Source organism: Gallinula chloropus, assembly GCF_964237585.1.
Source record: "Gallinula chloropus genome assembly, chromosome: 3".
In the NCBI taxonomy this organism is placed as follows: domain Eukaryota; kingdom Metazoa; phylum Chordata; class Aves; order Gruiformes; family Rallidae; genus Gallinula; species Gallinula chloropus.
The window spans coordinates 79234248-79255025 of NC_140087.1; the positions used below are offsets into that span (position 1 = coordinate 79234248).

General features: G+C 42.1%; 1 protein-coding gene across 1 annotated transcript in view; it reads right to left on the reverse strand.

Moving 5' to 3' along the window:
- Positions 1-3022: 3022 nt before the first annotated feature.
- The window catches only part of SPTLC3 (serine palmitoyltransferase long chain base subunit 3), a gene marked incomplete at both ends in the record, with an annotated part of 84157 nt that continues 66401 nt past the window's right edge, over positions 3023-20778 (reverse strand). The window contains 4 exons of the mRNA XM_084261450.1: positions 3023-3136; positions 5537-5666; positions 6627-6762; positions 20460-20586. Of these exons, the coding sequence (XP_084117576.1) occupies positions 3023-3136; positions 5537-5666; positions 6627-6762; positions 20460-20586 (507 nt within the window). The remainder of the gene's footprint in view (positions 3137-5536; positions 5667-6626; positions 6763-20459; positions 20587-20778) is intronic.

A 20778-nucleotide genomic window follows, 5' to 3' on the forward strand; every position in this document is an offset into this window, starting at 1 on the left:
ACCTCGACAAGTTTAGATAAGCTCAGGAAATGAAGGCTTCTTAAAAGGTGAGACAGGGCAAACAATTCCAACAATACTCTGCCAAACAGGCAGCTCTCCACTCTCCTGTAGCATGAAGGTCAATCAAGATTTTATGTGAGACAACAAGATGCTGGAATTGCAGCTTGCCAACAGAAAGTTAGTGTAGTCATACTTACATTTCCACAGGATTAAAATATGACAACTTGAGCAATTTTTATTTATGGAAGGCAGTTGTTCCTTAAAACCTTCTAAAACAATTACAGAGAACTACATCTCCTGAGATCACGCCTGCCTGAAGATGGAGTATATTCTAGGAAATATGTGATCCTTATGCTAGATGTGCTAATTCCCTAAGAACAACTCCATCAGCTTTTTTCTTAAGCTAGCTAAAATAGAGTCTCCAAGGGCTGATCAATGATAAATTTATTAAAATTGATGTATATCTGGAAAAACTCCACTGAAATTATGCTGGTGGAAAAGCTAGTGCCAGACCATAACTAAACCTCATGGGGAGGATCTGAAAGTCTGAAGTTCCTGGGAGCTTTATTATTGCACCAGTGGTGCAGGGAGTTCTCCCTAAATGTTCCCCAAGCCCATGGATAGTCAGCCTCTACTTTCTCTAATGTGTAAGGGATGGAAGAAATCAGAAGAGAGCATATAATAAATCAACTGACAGTCTCTGAAAAATAGCCGTCCTGTCTCCTTAATATGAGAGAGAGTAATGTTCTGAGGGCAGGAGGAATTTGGCTTTAGCCAGAAAACATTCCCTATAGGGGGACAAAAAGTGATCATTCTGCGGCTTAATCAATCTCAGGCCTCTCTTTGAGGGAAATAGCATGTTGCCTGCAACAGCACGTGTAATAGTGTTTGCTGAAATATAAACTATGGCCGTATACCCTAAGATGGAAGGTCAGAAGTCAACTGAGGATCTGGCCACAGATGTTCAGCAATAGAGATCAAAACGTGGTGTATCAGATTCCGTACTTTTCCTGGAGGAACAGGTTGCAGAAACGTCTCAACCCCCGTCTCCTTCGCAGTAACTCCGCTCAGCCTGCACACAGCTAAGCTGTATGCCACAAAGTGCCAGGTTACTCAAAGACAAAGTTCACCTTTCCTCATTTCTCTGTCTCTGGCTTCGGTAATTTAATATTTATACAGCGAGTTTGTTCTTCTCCACAGCCACAGCTCCCTTGAACCTCCGCAGTGTTTTTCAGCTCTGTCCACCGAAGTGAAGAATCCTGTGACACCATTGAGTCCTCGATATACGTTTCCTAAAGCCGACGTTTGATATTATAGAATCTGTTGTAATCAGTTCTTAAAGTTATAGCACCACTGGATTTTTATTAACTTGCACAACAACAACAAAAATCCAACAACAAAAAAAATGGGCCCTCATAACCAATCAGCCTTGTTATATCCTGAAAGCTGCTTTAACAAGCAGGGAATAATATAGTGTAATTGGTACTCCACAATTTAATTGTTCTGTTCTTAAATCTAATATTGCAGCTGTGGGTTAAGTTTACACCACTGCTTTCAAGAGAACATGAAAGTGTGGTACATCTGTGCAACAGAAAGCTAAACATCTCTCATCTGATGTGTTTACAATGACATTTGATAGCGTGGAAGGGTTTCGAGTTCATTCTTAAAGCTGCAGAACTGCTTTTCAACGCTGCAAAAAAAAGGGGAAAAGCCTCCAATCTCCTTCAAACCACTCAGCCCACAGAAACTGCTGCAGGCATGGCAGGGAAGCTGCTGGATGTAACAAGTCCTTCAAGTATCTTTGAGCGTGTCACTCAGGCAGCAGAAAAGGGGACAAGGACATCCTCCTCCCCAAGACAACATAATCAATTATTTGAAAAATGAACCACCAAAACCAGGTTTGCAATTGGACAAGTGAAATAACCCCATATACATAAACCACACAAGACTACTTCGAGACATGCTATTAAGCAGATGACCTCAGCACATTTAGAAACAGCAGAGCTTTCAATTTAACAGGTGGCAGAACTGCTCATGGTATCTCGAACTTCCCATTCTGTATAACTAACAGCTTCAGCATTATGTACTTGTTAGTGAATTTATTAAGCCTGTAAGTAGTTCAAGAAACTTAGGAATGGGCCCATAAATGTCATCTGCAGTTTGTGAACTGCAAGTATCTGACTGTTTTGATCAAGGTTTTTACGGGAAAGTTAAATGGTTATTAAAATTATTTACTGCTGCTACCTGAAAGGGAGTGAGCCTGCTGAAGGACTTAAGTTGTGATGTGAAAGCCTGTAGGTAAAACGTGTTAGCAGGAGAGCATTTCTGTGTATGCCTAAGCCCAAATTTTTGTACATTACAAAGCTTATAGTGTATTTAAAGTGGCTGAGGAAGGGTCTGTGGAGGAGAGGAGGCATTTTCCCTTTCCCATCATCTGCTGTCAAAAATACAAGATCTGATCAGGCTACTTTTCTTGGTGTCAGCATTAGCCTTTTTCTAACATCTGTTCTCAGAGAAATGCATGGCAGGGCAACTTAGTTAAAGAGGTTACCTTCTGCTCATTCTTCTCTAACAGTCCACACCAATGTCTTGATTTATGCCCTTTAACAGCTAAAAGTCAATTTCACTGCTGAAGCTCAGCTATATTACCATACTACACCGGAATCCATTCAGTTTTTAAACTTTATTATTTCAGTCACAATTAAAACTATCCGAAGCCTCTTCATAAAAAGGGGCTGTAACAAAAGCTGTACGTTAGCAACGATCAATGGATGCATTCATTCTGCATCAAAAACACCGTAAGAAGGACAGATCTCCTGGGGAGGCAAATCTGTATCAATATTTCAGTCTCTTGAATACAGAAATTTGATACAATAAAATGCAACACCCGAGCTTCCCCTCCTTTCAATTAACTGAGAAACAAAAATTGTCCTTAGAAGGGAAGAAATGCATTTGTATGTTTTAGTTTTCGGGTTTTCCCCCCTTTCATAGCATCACAATGTTCTCTTCATGGATGGAAAACTTAATCTTCAAGTTCAAGCCTAGTTTCTTCATACAGTTCAGGATGAGATGACTTGGAATACCGGGAATATTTCAGATGTAGAAAATCTCCCAATTCATCCAGAGCATTCAAAACCTGCAAGACCATTACACTGTGTCAATTCTCTTGGGAAAAGGAAGGAAGTTCTAGTAACCTCTACTTTATAGCAGAACAAGAAGATTATAAAAGCATTGATTAAAGAAAGCTTGAAGGGCAAATGGGCAAATTTTGCTTTCATTCTCACTCAGTGGATGTCAATGCAGTTGTAGATGTATGGTAACACCTACAAGAGCAGAACTTACTCCTTCAGTAGGTTATGTTTTATTAGGAAGTGCATTAATTGAACACAGATAAAAAATTACCTCCTTCTAAAAGCACAGGGAGATAATAATCCAGATTAAAAATTATCTTTGCTTCTGCAAAAGGGATGTGTAAGGCAATGCTTCAATATTTCATTGTAGATCCCAAAGCCTGAGTTGTCACTGCATTTTCTTAGCTAGGACTCAGCCCACAGTGCTGATTGGAGCCATCATAAATAGTCCAAATATTTTAAGCTTTTTAGTGTATTTCATTATCTTATTGTATTAATATCACAGACATAATTAATAATGCATTAATACTGCAACACAGTTTGCTGAGCTGTGACCTCAGCTCTCAGTAGATCAGAAAGTAGCCCGGGAACTCTATAACATTGAGAAGCAGCTTGGTGGGGTTTTTGCAGCATCTGATCCACACTGAAGAGCAGTCAACCTTTTGGCATCAAAGAAGAAAAGAGCAAGTTTGATTTTGAGCTTGTTTCTGTTAGGCCACTAAAATGAGCTCAGGAACAAGAAGGAGTAATTTAGTAATGGCATATGCAGAGGGATAGCTTCAAGGTCATTAAGGAAGTTATTCTCAGGAGCTTGCCCTTACATGGACCTTTCTTCTTTTTAGTTCCAGGCTGAGAGTCAAGACAAATTTTGCCGAAGGGAAGAGTTTTCATTGTGCTCGTTACCTGTTGTTACCCTGGATTTAGGCATATTCACAAAGCATTTGTCCTAAAAACTTTCCATCTGCAAGTAATTAAACTCAGGGCATTTCCATTCCCCCAATCTGTAAGAACATTTAAAGAATGCCACAAGTACTACAGCCACGATCCTGCTTTCAAGGGCAAAACTACAGAGTGTTCAAGAATGATGGCTGGGGAGTTTTTCAGACCTTTGCTGGTACCAGGGAGCAGCAATGTGCAGGAAGAAGGAATAGAGCATTCAATGATGGTCCAAAAATGTAACAGGCTTGACGTCTGGGGGTTGGGGGGAGAGGAAGAAAAATCAAAGCAGCAACCTCAAGAGATTAATCTTCAGATCAACTTAATCGCCTGTTACAAGTTACATAAGCCAAAATCTATGCAGCCAAAGAGGAAAAGCTAACAATGTCCAACACAGTGCATAGCTATAGCTATTCCTCCTTCTAACCAATATTATCTTTATGGTACAATACCCTGCTAATAACTACTGCACCTTTAAGAGCAGAAGGAATTTTAGACTGCACACATGCGAGGCAGATTTTCTGACACTGTTTGAGAGGGGTCTGCACTGGCGTGGGAGCTGGTCAGCTGGCCAGGGCTCCAGCCTCAAGCTCCACATCAATCTTAGGATGCAAATGCAGAGCCAGGGCTCTGCAGGCACAGGTGCTCGACTGCATGACGGCGTAGAATCTTAAACTCAAACACCTTCCACGTTCATGGATTTTTTTTCCTTTGACCATCATACTTGTGCAAAGAGAGGAAAAAGAAAGCCTGAAATTTATTGTGAAGCCTCTGTGTTTCATGCCTCTCAGTCAGCTTGTTCTGAGAATGAAAGAACGTATATCAAACCAGGCCAAAAGCACCTTCGGCAAGAAAGGGAGATGGAAAATTTCAAAGTGTTTATTTTAAACACATTTCTGACTGCTTTGGAATGGAGGTTTATGATGGAAGTCTCAGCATATTCTTAACAGTTTTTCTGATATCAGGGAAAGATACAGAACTGAGACAGACCAGACAGCACCAATTAAACTTCATTAGGTTCAAACAGTTCCAAATACTGTTTGTGATTTCCACCTGTACCCCCAAGGCTGTCCCATATACTTGTGAAATTTGAGAAACATGTGGAAATGCAGAATCAAAATAAGGGTATGGAAAACTTGATTTTCAATTATTTACATAATGCTTCAGGTTTCCTTCTCCGATAGTTTTGACCTAGCATTTAAGTTTTGTCTTGTTGTGCTCTTCATGTAGGTCTTTATTAGCGATGACATATTTGGTCACTATTAGAAATAGAAGGTAACAACTTAACTGTCCCATAACTTCTCTTAAAAAATAAATCTATAAAGCTAAAACGCCTTTAAAGATCAAGCGCCGAGGCAAGAAAAAAAGGGTAAAAATGAGTTATTGAGATTCAAAGTAACAGACACACAGCTTCTCCCAGTCTCTTTTGCATCTGAAGTTAATTTCACCAGGACATCTGCTCTGCTTACCGTGTCTAACATCTCCCGTGTATGTGCAGCTGACACACAAAACCGAGCTCTGGATTCTGTGATAGGAGTAGCTGGAAACCCAACCACAACCACCCCGATATTTTTTTCTAACATACGTCTTGCAAAAGCCCTAAAGAAAGAAGGAGGGAAAAAAGTAAATTATCTCCAATAAATTGACCACAGAGAGAAAACATTCAAGTATAATAAAACAATGGATAAAATCCTGTCTTCAACTAAAGTGCATGGTAATGTTCCCATTGAATTCAATAAGAGCCAGAATTTTACCAGTAGGACTGAGATTCTTTGCTGCTTAACAGCTCATGAAGCCAGTGGGTGTCAAATACTACAAATGTGACAACAGAGAGAGCACTCTAGAATAGAGAAGACTCATCTGTGTCAATGAAAGGCTTTGAGGGCCAATCAAGAAGGGTGGGCATTCCCAGTCCCTAAGCATGCAAGAAGTTTGCCTTCTAGAAGGTAAGAGCTGAGTTCTTACACACTGACAGGAATAATACCATCTGTGCGATGGTTTCTTTGCTCTCACAATTACTCTGACAGTTTAGGAACCTTTTGTGGGTATGTACTAGACCTAGAGCACATAGTTACTTGCAACTACTCCCTTACAGCTCAACTCTTACATTATGATACTATTGATTTCTGCCCTTCTGCATGTCCAAGTCAGTGCTCAAGTGCTGCTTGATAGGTGCTGAGTGGTAAGACATTCAAAGACTGTTCAAAGATCAGATGGGGAAAAAGAACATCCAATCCAAAACAATTCATACATCAAAGGCAATGTGTCTCTTTTAAAGACTACAGATTAAGACAAACAGATCCAAATTCAAAGTGCTATCAAAAGTAGCAAGTTAAAAAAAGATTTGAGAAGTTATAAAAATGCTGAACACTGGAACAGCTGAAAATTAATTCTAGGGCCAAATTTAAAATAGGACATAACTAAATGGTGAATTTATTTAACAGGGTATGTTACTCTTGTCAGTAACCTACAACACAACTACATGTTTCACTGTGTATATCAAATAACCTATGACCTTGAAGTGCTTGTTTTGCTAACAGGGTTTTTTTCAGTACTTACCCTATCTTACCAGGCATATAAAGGAGTAAGGGGACAACTGGAGAATCATCATTGCCATAGATGATGAAGCCCATTTCATGCAGTCTTCGTCTGAAGTATCTTGTGTTTTTCCCCAGCTGGCGCACTCTTTGGAGCCCTGAAATGATGTCAGTGAGGACAAAAGTCAGTGCAAAGTTCATAACCAGAGTCTACTAGCAGGAAAGAAACAGGGCTGTGGGTAATAGGTCAAAAAAGTTTGGCTGCAATGTGTATGTTGCTATTCGATTTAAAAGAAAAACACAGACTGAGCAACATGCAACTACATTGATTATTATGGCACTGCAGGACAGACAAGTGATTTCCTGTACTTGTGGGATGCCTTTCCACTGACAGAAACAATGTGTCTGCTGGGCACAGGATAGGTGAACAATTCCCATCACTATATTGTGCTCAATAAAGCCTACTGAATGACACACACCTATAGAGAAGTAGCTGTATGTCCCTGTGGATACAGCACATATAGGCACAGTATGTTTGCTCTCAACATAATGTACTATAAAGGAAAACAAATAATGTCTAGAGATGATGATATGGATGTCAGTAAATGCGTATTTTATCATTAACAATATTCCACAGGGATCATTTTCTATCTTAGCTAGTTCTGTACGTACAGGTTTGGTTGGTTTTTTTCTTTTATTCTGGGACTGTAATATGTCTTAAAGTAGAAAATACTGCATTTTGGGTCAGCTCAAACTGATGCTTTTGTCGCACTTTTTTAGAGGAAAAGCATGCAATAAACTTTGTTATTACACAAGGGCCCATCTTCTGCAGTTTGTTACCAAAAATCAGCATAAATGCAGTTGCTCTAATATGCATCTACATACATAATCCCTTGCTGAGTCCTGCTCAGTTTGAGTGTCATCTTATCTTCTTCTTATTACCTCAATATCATCACCTGACAACAGACTTTAGTCTTTCAAGACTTTTAGACACACATTTTGTTCTCTGCGTTGTCCCTGGTCTCATTCTGTCATTCATGTGTCCCCTAGCAAAACTGACAGGAGAGTTGAAAACAATTATTTTTAATGAAGGAAGAAGACAAAAACCAGCTGCGAGAAAATGTGCCTGAAAAGTCACCTCAGTCTTTTCTTTTGACGTGTCCCTAAGGAAGTGGTTTCTGACAAGTGTATTTGCTTCCCCACCCATTGCATACAAAAGGGAAGAGCCACACTCAACATTGCTGTAGGTAGACTTAGTATGTCCCTTCCCCACTCCTTCTGCATTATATTTCATCAGTGAGCTGATATATGCACTGCTCTTCCAATGCTGTAAGGTGCTGACAGAGATGCTGCCACCTGCACCATACCCACATGCTGCTCTTTCCCACAACCCCCCCAGTAACAGTCCTAGGTTCATACAACCGTGTGATGAATCAAATCAGGTCCATCATCTGCCTGACCTTGCCAGAAAGAAAACTGCCAAACTGATGTCATACAGACCAATTCTCTAAACCTAATGGCCATGCAGCTGCTTGTGCCTGCCCAGCAGAGGTGGTTGGAACATGTGTTAAGACTGGGATGTACTAACCTCCATTTTCCTGCTGTTCATCAGTCCTTACTTTCAATATCACTTACGTTATGTCACTAGACATGAACACTGAAGCCTCCATCCACTACAACTCATTTCCTTTTTTTCTCTTTGCTTTTAAAGTGCCTTTGCCAGAAGTATTACATTTCCACTTTTCTTTTTACTTTATTTCTCATTTCCTTCATCTTTCATTTGCTACTTTCTATTATCACCCTTCTCTGACTGGAAGCCTATTCCCAAATTTCCCATCTTCCTCCTTGTAACTCCAGTGACCAGTTCTGCATTCACAGCTGCTAAGTACCACCTTCCGCAGATTTGTCCTCAGGCCATGTTTTGCCCCACCGCCTGCTGTGGCTTTTCTTCTTGGTTAAGGTGGGGATCACCACACCTACATAAACTTCTCTTCCATTAATCACTTCTGAGCACACATAGATTTGAACAAGATCTACTGCTCCATCTGTTCTGTATCTTCCCGAATCAAGGTTCTGTCAGTGTTCTGGCTGGGAAATTTATAGGGAAACTGGGACTTGCTTCACAGTGATCAGTGTTTTGCTGAACAAATGAAAAGAGCTCATAAAACCAGCGCATTTGTAACTTTATGCACAAAACTGCCCACGCAGGCAACCTGTTAGTTAGAGTTTCAGTCATTCAGTTGAAAGCACTCAGTGGAAGAGATCTGCTGGGTTAGAAAAGGCCACAAATAGTTTAACCATCTCTCTAATGCTGCTAAAACAAAAACAGCTGTGCCAGAGCAAGGAAAACAAATGAAACACAAAAGCATCCTACTACAAAGCTTTCCAGTCACTAATAAAAACAATAGTCTGTGGTATTTCCAAAAATATTTTTGGTGTAGTAGATCTCAAAGAACCAGGAGGCAATACTGAGGAGGAGAAATGGGGGCAGGGGAGATGGCAAGGAAAGGGAGTTTAAGAAGAACCGCAGAATAATGTGTCTGAAGTCTAAAGAGAGACTCCTTCCCTTGTTAGAATTTGTAAAGATGTTATTAGCGCCTCCTGAATGCCCAAATTACAAGGAGGTGGGGGAGTAACCTGAACTGGGGCTCAAAACCACTGCTGCTTCTTGCTGCCTTAGCAGCCCCTGAGCTAGTTTCCAAGCTCTCAGTCTACAGCATTTGAAACTACTAGATTTTCAATTAGGGAAAGTTTTCATAAATGCAGATGTTCTTGGCGAGTGCAGTTTAAGACTTGCCGCCTTCTCCTTTCTATTCAGCTGTTTACCACAAAGCTGGAAACAAAGTGTCAGCCGTGCAAGATTCCAGGCTGCTCTCTATTTATCAAACCATATGCTCACCGCCCAGAGCTGATCAGTTTGTCTCCACTTATTTTAGGTATGGGAAATTTAGACTCCAAAGCAAGAGGCAGGGGGAAGTAGCAAAGGAAATATTAGAGCTGAAAGAAGTTTCAGGCAACCCCCCCTGAAAATCAAACACCTCTTCCTTTACCATTGTTGCCTTGCTAAATCTATATCCTCAACCAGTTTGTGAAGGGATGGATTCCCCTTTCGAGGCTCCCTATGGAACTCATTTCAAGCCAGCCAGCGCTGATGCAAAAGAGCCACTTTAATGTTTTAGCAACATCTCAGAATAGTAATTTCATTTGCAGGGATGCATTAAAGAGCCAAATAAAAGATCAGAGCACTCATATATATCTGGAGGGGGAAAAAAGCACATTAGGAGATGATTGCTACACACACTGTATTTGTGGGTGGGTGGCTGGGAGGAACCTATTTCTTTACCAAGTGTCAACACTTTCCTTTCTCATGTTAGGTTTTGTGGTCAAGACCACATACACGCATTTTATACACAGCCATCTTATATGCTGTCCTGATAAGAGCAATAAAAACCTTAAAGTTTGTAACTGTATTTCAACGCTTTCTTGCGTTCCTTTATGGGACCCCCCCAATGTCAGATAAGGAGATAGATCTGAGCAAAATGTTTATTTTGGTCTCATTAGCCCGAGTTTCCCCCCACACTGCAGATTAAATCAGTGTAAGAGTGATGAGTTCAATTTAGAATCAGCTCTTAGTCCAAATTCACTGCTGTATGTTTAAGCAGGGACATAGAATTTAAAAAACATTTTCCTCTGATTCTCCAGGCTATGATCCTGCATCCTTTATTACTGGATGAAAGTCTGCAGGGACAGACCCCAAGGTAAAACAATATAGCTGCATCTATTGGAGTGTAAGAATTTACCTGTATGACACCAAATGGTGGATCCATTGTTAGAGACGAAATATATTTGTTTGAAAGCTGTTAGTTTGAAAAATTCTTCAGGATTTACACTCTATGCAAATAGCTTCTAGCACAGCCTGCAGGATATCCAGATAGTTATATTCCATCAGACACACAAACCACACCACAACATATGTTCAGAGAAAACAGCCTGGACAGGGAAAACTGACCCTTATTTAATTAAACCTAAACCTACTAATGCCCCTGAGTTTTCGGCTAAGGTTGAGCATGACCTTATTAAGAGCTCTATATCTTTTTATTGGATGAATTAAGAAGGGACAGAAAGAGAGAAAACTGAACAATAAGGGATTCTTAAATTTCACAAGTTATCTTCACGCTGCTTGGGACACACAGTGATACACAGCCAGCTTGCTCAGATGTTGCTGAAATGCAGGATTAATTAGTTAAAACAAAAACAGATTTACTGCGTCTGCAATTCACCTACTGCTGGCAAATTTAGAGTTTACATTTGTTACAGTGCTTGAAAAATATTTGGTTTACTGCAAAGTTCTAAGGTGTTAACAATACTGGGAAAAATTGTGATTATACTTTTATTTGGCATGCAGTATTGCATAGTGCCAGTTTTAGCTCATTCATTTCTGCAGGCTTCATAGGTCCAAATTAATATGATTTAGTTTAAGAAAAAAAACCCCAACAAAACAAGAGAAGGCAAGAGAGAAATTATAAAAGCCAGTGGCTTGCTCATCATTTCTTTGAAGTGAAGAGAGACACTTAGAGTAACAGACTTGGTAGACAATTTGTCACATGGCAGTCCATGGCTTCAGACCTGCTTTCATGAGGAGTTTGACAGCAGGAAGGCAATCTGACCACACTCAGATGGCCTGATCTCAGATGGGTGTTACATGGCACAGCTCCACACACTTCAATAGAGCTTTGCTATTTATGCCAACTGAGGACCTTGTCCTGGCAGTCAGAGAGGCAGTAAAACTATCAGCTCTTCGAAACAAAAGCTTGTTTTCCTCTTCCAGAGATGTCTGCTTTTCACTCCTGCAAGAGTTTAATAAGCAGAGAAGCTATCTGCATTCAATTCCTGCACACACATTTTACCTTTCAACTCTTCTTGTAGGCTTCTACCTTTGGAAATTCTGACTCAGTATATAGAAAAGGATAATAAGCAACCTGTTGCCTTTCATATCAATATCTCAGGTGCATTTTAATTGAAGGACAGCTATTTTCCCTGAACCCATTCCAGGAAAGATAATCCCATGCCGTACTTTTTTTGGCACATGGTGGACTCTTCCAGCCACAAATCCACCTGCTTTAATCTTCTCCAGCTGTTGTTTCATAGGGTCTTTCTAGATAATTAGTTACACAATCAGACTTTTCCATACCGGTGTCAGTGTGTCTCTTCAATCTGTGTTCCTTGGATGGAGAACTCTACTCCCTGCCCTCCCTCTGCTAACAACTAGATAGTAAAAAGCAAACTTTCATAGGCTGAAAAAAATTTGGAAAACAATAGCTCTTCCGCACTAAACTGTTGCAGATGGACAGATTTTAGTTTTTTCCTCTGGTTCCATTATGAGAGTAACACACATGCACCTCCATGTGCATTAAATCACAAATAGAATGCTATAAAACTGGGGTGCCTAAAGGAAATATTTTCTTAGATAAAAAAATCTTTATAAAAAATAACTTTTTTACACACTTGGGAGAAGTGAAGACATTTTCTTCTACAATCTAATGTCAACTACAAACCTAGTAATTTCAACTTAATTCAGGTGCTAAATAAGCCCTTAAGGACTTATTTGGTCAGCCCAATTTTAACTGCGAGCTGCTGCAAAACACTCTCCAGAGCAGATTAAGGGAAGAAAAAAGTGGCAATTTCAGTTGAAGCAGAAAGGAAAGGAATTGTACTAACTCTGTCATTTTTACCTTAATCCTTGAATGAGTCAGCTATGCCAACCCAGCACCTTGCCTATATTTAGATATGTAATGTAAGCATTCAGTGTCCTGTACAAGAGCAGAGATGGAGCACCCAGCCTCGGCTGAGCTTTATTTACTCCCAGCGCAGGTGATTAATCACAAAGCAAGGGCAGTCCCCCTGCTGAAAGCCAGCCAGTGCACCAGGCCTCCATCTGCATCACATTAGGTGTTTCTGAAATGCCAGTGATCTAAACCCCTTTAGAAAAGGCACTTCCCTCCTCTGTGCTCTTCAGGCTGATAACCACGCTGGATTCCTTGGGGAGCAGCAAGCAGCAACTAGGAGGGTGGAGGGATCCTCATGCTCTATCCTGGCAGCAAAGACACCCTTAAAAGGTGATGGTGTCATGGAGCTGCATGTTGCTGTCCCTGGGGAAAGTGTAGCTTCCTCTGCTGGGGGACAGGCTATGGGTCACATCCAAGTCTGACCACATCCCTCCTCTGCCTGCAGTTCGTACTTACTTGTGAGTAGCGGGGGGACACCTGTCTGCTAGAGGAGTACAGCAATGGTTTAAGTTTGGATGTGGAAAAAGTGACTTCATACGAGGTCAAATTTGGTCAAACCTCAGAGCTCTTGCAAATCACTGCAAGCACTAAATACCCCTGCTTCTTCAGATCAACTGACCCTCCGTGGATACATTTGGCTTCCTGTTAGGAGGTGGATCGCATGGCAGGTGGCTCCACTGGAACAGCACGTCCACTCATTTTGAGTAAAGATGGCAGAATTCAGCTGTTTCATCACTCACTGCTGGGAGAACACCTGTGATGTTCAGCTCAGACCAAAAATAACCATGACAGCATATTATATTCATTAGCATCTCCACCATCATAGTGTCCGGGAGCCCTAGTCATGGAGTCAATGCTCTGCAAACCAGGAATGAATTTGCTGAAGTGCTTTAAATTGTAAGCACATACTTACTGGGAATATTAACTTACTTAAAATAAAGCCAGGGTTCAAACAGACTGCTTGATGAGGACCCGAGAGAGGCAATCATCTCAGAATGAAGCAGCAAAATGAGAATTTGAGAGGGAACAGTAAAAAAGCCATACTTTTGTGTGACTGATTCTGTAAGCTGTTTCGAGCAGGTTCAAGGGGTCTGTTGCTAAGTAGCTTGCAGAATTAAAGTTTACAGCTACAGTTTCATGACCAGCTCAGTCTGGCACAGATGTATTTTGCTGCAAAAGGGATCATTCCTCTCTGCTCCAGCTGCTCAAATCCTGGCACTGGGATTCATGTAGCCACAGGGTAGATTGGCTCAGGGAACCAGTTTGGCTGTACGCTGGCCATTTGTGGGAGGGTCGGGTATTTTTCAGCTAGATCAGTTCTCTGATTCAGTTCACTGCACGGCTGCACGAACACTAACGCTGGCATGAGGAGAAGGGGCAGGAATAAGGGGATAGGCAGGGGGTGAAAGGCAAAGAGGAGGGCAAGACTGCCCTTCCTGGCACCAGCGCGGGTCGTGGTGATGTGAAACTAAGGTTTTGAATTTACAGAGGGCCCTGTCAGGCAAAGCCAATGTTTTCAAAAGATTGCTGAGCAGGGATAGCAGTGGAAAATGTTGGAAACTGAGGAGTTTAAGAAGCTGGTCCTCCAGTTATACAAAAATCGGAGGCAGACGGAAATGTTTGAGAAAGGAACCTTTTAGAGCAGATCTTTTTAATGCCAAGCCAAAACAGAAAGCAGCATTCTGCAGCTTCTAACAGTCTGAGTGAGCATAAATGCTAAAGGAAATATAAAAACTAGTAGCTGCAAAAAGATAAAGCAATCAGGGCCAATGGCAAAGGAAATCAACATTTTAAAGCAACACTTTCTATCTGAACACCCTCAGGGATTATCATTTAACATAACAAGGACAGTAGATTCTTGAGGGTAGGGGGTTTAAATTTTTCACCATCCCATAAAAACATGAAAAATGCCTATTGCTGTCCGTGAATTATTGTTTGCCATTCATTACATAGAAAAATGATGCCTTTGCAAATGCTGCAATTTGCTTTTTACACCACTAGGTTCTATTATTAGTCATCAAGAAAATGGCTTTAGATTTTCTAGCAGTCTTAACTCTGTCTGCTTAGTGGTTCTATTTTTTACCTATCAAATTTTAAGTGTAAAAATACCCTTTTGATATTCTCAGGGAGAAAGGGTACAAAAAGGTCTGAGGTCACAGCTCAAGGAGCTGTATTGCAGGCAAGCAAGTGTACTTGACAGTTTGTGAGGGGTCCAAACTCTCTGAGTCAACCACATTCTCATCACAGGGATAAAATCACTAAGGCAGCTTCTGAGTTTCCTGAGGCATGTCCAGTGGTGTAATGAGAAGCCACGAGGAGAACATATAAAGTGTATCTATATTATGAATCATAAAGAGTAAATACCAAGGGAACTTCTGCTTCCCATACCTCCTAATAAATGAGAAGAGACACATTTGAGATGAAAAGGCCACAAAGGCTTCAGAGGGATAAAATGATTTTTTTTTTAATAGACTATATGAACTGAACTGTGGAACTTGCTGCCTTATGACATTGCTAAAGGAAATGTGACTGCCAGAAGTTCATATGCTTTTGAAAAACTCTATTATAGGAGCTATGATATTATCTATGACATTATGTTACCAAGGTTAAATGTGTCTTGTTCTACTAGCCATCAATATTCAGACAGTCCTGTAAAACATGGCATCAAAAATGCCAGGATTTACAGTCTGCTAAAAATTTTATATGAAAATGGAAATAAATCTGCAATTTTTGTTGTCATTCTCTGACTCTTCTGATACAAGTCACTCAAGAAACAAAGGACTTGGTCAGTGATCCCAACTCACTGCCCTGGCAGGAACAACAAATGAATACTGATATGGGGCATCCTCATACATTTATCAATAATTCCTGTGGGAGACACAACATCTCTGTGGGTTTTTACTTGTGTCAGTGCAAGGCTTTTAAAATGAGAACTTCCTCATCCAAATTGGAGTCTGCTGCTGCAAGGAAAGGTAAGCACACATCTTGCTAGCCCACTTCTGCAGCAGTTTGCTGACCAGAGAACAAGGAGGAGTGCCTGAGATAGCAGCATTGGTTTGGAGGGTTGTGTGTTTACTGTAGTTTTCTAGCAGACACATTGTCCCACTTCCTCATTGTCCCACTTCCTCGCTTTCCTCTCACCAGGACCTTTTTGTTCACAGCCCCTCCAGCTGGCCTCCTCAGCATCTTATTTTGGTCCTAGTCTCCATCCTTATCACCCACTTGTTATCTATTCACTGTTGTGTCTCCTTTACTTGTCAAAGTCTCTTATCTCTTTAATCTTCCTGGCTCAGCTCCCTAAGTGCCTGACAAGGCAGGATGTGCTCAGGTGCTCAGGTCCCAACACCCTGCCCAGATGCCAGGTGGGGGAAGCTTGGTTCAGGCCCCCCACACTGAGCTGGAAGATTCACCTTCACTCAGTTGATAATGAAATTTGCCACTCTTCAAATAGAGATTTCTTCAGGGACTTGTAGCATCGTAAGGCTCAGACGTGATAGTAGGGAAAATACTGTGGATTGCCCTGAGGACTCCTCAGTGGAGCCACCATTGCCCATCCCCTGTCGGAAATCTCCCTGTGACCTATTGAGGATACCTGCAACTATCATCTTCGACAGGTCTTGGAGACCAGGAGAAGTGCCTGAAGACTGGAGGATAGCCAGTGACACTCTAGTCTTTAAAAGGGGCAAGAAGGAGGATCCCAGCAACTATAGGTCAGTCAGCCTCACTTCTGTCCTTGGGAAGGTGATGGAACAGCTTGTTCTGGATGCCATCTCCAAGCAGTTGGAAAAGAAGGTCATGAGGTGTAGTCAGCATGGATTCACCAAGGGGAGATTGTGCTCGACCAATCTCATAGCCTTCTACGATCTCATAACAGGATGGGTAGATGGAGGGAGAGCAGTGGATGTCATCTACCTTGACTTCAGCAAGGCCTTTGATACTGTCTCCCACGACACCCTGATAGCAAAGCTGAGAAAGCAGGGGATAGATGAGTGGACAGAGAGGTGGGTTGAGAGTTGGCTGTCGGACTGGGCTCAGAGAGTGGTGATCAGTGGAGCAGAATCTGAATCTGTGTAGCAGATCTGTGTAGCAGAATCTGTGACTAGCGGTGTTCCCCAGTGCTCAGTGTTGGGTCCAGTCCTGTTTAATATCTTCATTGATGACCTTGATGAGGGAATAGCATCCACCCTGAGCAAGTACAATGATGATACAGAGCTGGGAGGGGTGGCTGACACGCAGGAACACTGCGCTGCCATCCAGCGAGACCTGGACAGGCTGGAGAGCTGGGCAGGGAGAAACCAGATGAGATTCAACAAAAGCAAGTGTAGAGTCTTACACCTCGGGAGGAATAACCGTCTGTATCAGTACAGGCTGGGGGATGACCTGCTGGAGAAGAGCTCTGTGGAGAAGGACCTGGGGGTCCTGGTAGATGACAGGTTGGCCATGAGCCAGCAGTGTGCCCTGGTGGCTAAGAGAGCCAATGAGATCCTGCGGTGCATCCGGAGGAGTGTGGCCAGCAGGTCAAAGGAGGTGATCCTCCCCCTCTACTCTGCCCTGGTCAGGCCCCACCTGGAGTATTGTGTCCAGTTCTGGGCTCCTTGGTATAAAAAAGACAGGGATCACCTGGAGAGAGTCCAGAGAAGGGCTACAAAGATGATTAAGGGCCTGGAGTGTCTCCCCTATGAGGAAAGGCTGAGTGAGCTGGGACTGTTCAGCCTAGAGAAAAGATGACTAAGGGGGGACCTTATTAATGTTTATAAATGTCTTAAGTATGGGATGCAGGGGGAAATGGCCAGCCCCTTTTCAATGGTCTGTGGGGACAGAACAAGGGGCAATGGCTGCAAGTTGGAGCACAGGAAGTTCCGCACCAACATGCGGAAGAACTTTTACACAGTGAGGGTGACAGAGCCCTGGGACAGGCTGCCCAGGGAGGTGGTGGAGTCTCCTTCTCTGGAGATATTCAAGACCCGTCTGGATGCCTATCTGTGCAAAATGAGCTAGGGAGCTGCTCTGGCAGGGGGGTTGGACCTGATGATCTCTCAAGGTCCCTTTCAACCCCTATGATTTTATGATTCTATGATTCTATGGCATTTCATAGATATGGCAAAAATTATAAGCTTGCCTACCACAACCCAGATCTGCATCCTAAAGCCTGGAGAAACTGAAGGGAAATTTTCTAGGGTTTTTCTAGAATTATTTTTTTGTTTCCCCCCCCCAAATCATCAAAACTCCATGTGTATATCTGTCTGTTTTATGAGAAAGGACTGAACTTTTGTTGTTGATTGAAAAAAATGGATGCCTGAAGCAGAAACCTGTTGTGGATCATTTCCAGCTAAATCGTTTACATTTCATAGTATTATTTTTAAAGCTCTAACCTGTTCCTTCCTTGTAATTCAGCTGTACCCCCCGTGTCCATACACATTTATTCATATCCTGCAGCCATGCATCCAGCATACTGATCCTATCCCGGAGATGCACACCCTGTTTCCTTTTCCAAACAATCATATTCTTACTAATTGAAAATAAAGGAAGACAATATAGAAGATCAATCATTTGGATCCACGCCAGGATAAGCACAAGCTGTATTCACTGCATTTCTGGCCTCTGGCGTTACCCACTATATAATTCTACCTCTGCTTCTCTTTTCTGGATCAGCTGCTTAGCTCCTACAGAAATGCCCTCTGGAGCACGGGCAGTGGAGATCTCCTTATAAAGGATTCCCCAAATCTCCTTGTGGGAAGAGAATGCCATTTGAAATAAATTGCAAAATAAATTCCTTTCTTTCAATTCAATGGGCTTCAAGGGAACAAAGAGTCTGTACCACCCTGCGGCAACTCTGCTTCACTTGACACTTCTGTGCCAGGTGTCTCTGCTACATGGTTCATGCTCTCACAAGGATGGCTCACATGCAGGATTCACCATTTTCCATGACAGCAGACCAAAAGAACTCAGCCAAGGCTGCTGTTGCCCTTGGAAACAAAAATATCTAAGAAGACATAATGCTTTCTTCCTTCTGTTCCACCCCCCTCCTTTCTAAGTCACCACCTTCCTCTCTCTAGTGCCAAAGCAGCATTGTAGTGTGGTCCAGCATTACATTTTTTCCTGTGTTTTGGGTTGTGGGTTTTGTGTGTTGGGGTTTTTTTTGTAGTCCACAGGACAGGCTGATGAAGGGAGGCCCACATGAAAGAAAAACCAATAGACTAAAATAATGAGTCTGGCTCAGAAGGACAAAACCCATTTTTACACACCATAGCCATTTTGCTAGTCTTTGTGCAACTCTAAGTTGTGATATATGATTTATTAATTTGCTTTTCTATCCATTTGCATTTTATACTGCAAGACAAATTTGGAAAAACCAAAAAGATGGAACACTAATTTATTTCATAAAGGATTTGTCTTAATAAACACTTGTGCAGAAATACAAACATTAGGTCATTAAAAAAACACTGCTTCTGGAAGAGAAAATGCTGGAAATCTCAGCCCTGAGACGGACACGCACATCTTAAGAGACTCCATCTTGAACCAGGCTCTCCTGTTATCCTGGGAGGAACCGCACGCAGCATCACGCTAACTGAAGATGATTTTTAAGAGGCTTTGAAGGTTCGGAACTGCTCTGCATGTTTAGTGTTTTACACGCGGCGCCTACGGGAGGCTGAAGGGCCTCGCTCCTGGGAAGGCTCAGTGTAAGGCCGCCCTCTGACGGCAAGGCCTCCCTACAGCTAGCGCCGGGCGCCAGGCAGGCTGCGCGCACCCTCTCCGAGGTAGAAGCACCGTGTCAGGGCTGGTCTCTTCTATTGCATTAGTGTGTGCAACCTTGACCTTTCCAATTTCAAGTTGGAAACGGTTGTTCACTCGGGCTTCTCTGCCAAAATGACAGAAGCATCATTTCCTCTTTGTCTACACGCTGCATGGGAGTTTTGCTGCACTTTGTCACTGCACTCAGCAGAATTTGGCACTGAGACTGGATCTTCTGTCCTTCCTTTTGTAAATTCCAGCCTCGTTGAAGGGCTGTGATAAACATCTTAATATCCTTGTGTCTATCATGGTTTGAAATCACCCTCCGGGGCACTTGCAACAAAACAGTACAGAGCAGTAGCCTCCCTGCTCTCATAATACCATTTTTCCTTTCCATTCCCACCTTATCCCACTCAGAGCAATCAAGGAGCACTAACACAGAATTACTGTTAGTCCTGCACAAGGTAAGAGGAAACAGCACAGCACTGCTGTAAAAGAGATGGCAATTCAGAGCTGAATCTGTATCTTCAGCTCGGTGTTACACTGACATGATTCTCAGGTGTTCTGGACAAAAACTATACAAATGCAAAAAGCACCAGCTTTTCTCTAAGTTGGGATCTAAATCCTAGAATATTGAATATATACCAGTATCACTCTGAAACAGTAGCACACAGCTGTTCTGTTGCTTGTTGCCTGTTACACAGAAGATGGGACAGTAGCTGCATCTGCCACTTCAGGAGAGGAGTATAAATAAATCTAATTGTTCATAAAGACACCAAGTAGTCAATTCTTTTGGGGCAAAATGTACTTCAAAAGTACTTTCAGGACACCGTAATTAATGCCTGAGTGAGGTATGAATTACTATGCTCACCTTCTACATGCTATTATTTAATATAGAATACCTGTTTTGAAATATTCCCCCGTGCTTGAATTGCTTGCCATTTTGAAGGTTCTCACTAAAAATGAAGCTGCCCTGGCAGGCAGCATCTAGTCCATGAACAGCACGTCCTTATTAACTCCTACTACAAACTCAATCTATTCAAAGGGAAATTCACGTACTTCTATTTGCTGCTGCAAAGAAGTGTGTGCTTGCAACTACAGAGACAGAATTCCAGGCTATTTCCATCCCTGTTGCACATGGTTGAGTGTGTAAGATGAAATAGAGTCAACAGCACTTACAAGTATGATGATTTGGATATTATTTTTACAGTAAGAAGTATTTCATTTGCATTGTATTACCGTACTGCTTTGCTGCCGCGTGACATTTTGCATGTGTCTGTACACAGTAGATGCTCTGGTAGCATCTGAAGTAAGTGAAGTTAAAGAAGGTGGCTTACCTTGTGTTGTCCCATCTAGTCCCATGAGACATTTCATTGCCCTGATGATTTGCTCTGCTACGGGTGGACACATAGAGGTGGCGTACACAGCACTGTGAGAATGAGTCCGTAAAAAGTCCACAAGGTCCTTGAGCAAGGAAAATAAAAGCCTGAATGAGCTTTGAGCTGGCCAAGCAGCAGATCCCCCCTCTTTACTACTGCAGGAGTGAGAACATGTGAAAATAAGAGGACGTTTCACCAGTTATTGGTTTGCTTTCTTGGCTGCTGTTATTACACGGCCTGAAGAAACTTCAGTCAGGTGCACATACTTTACCATCTA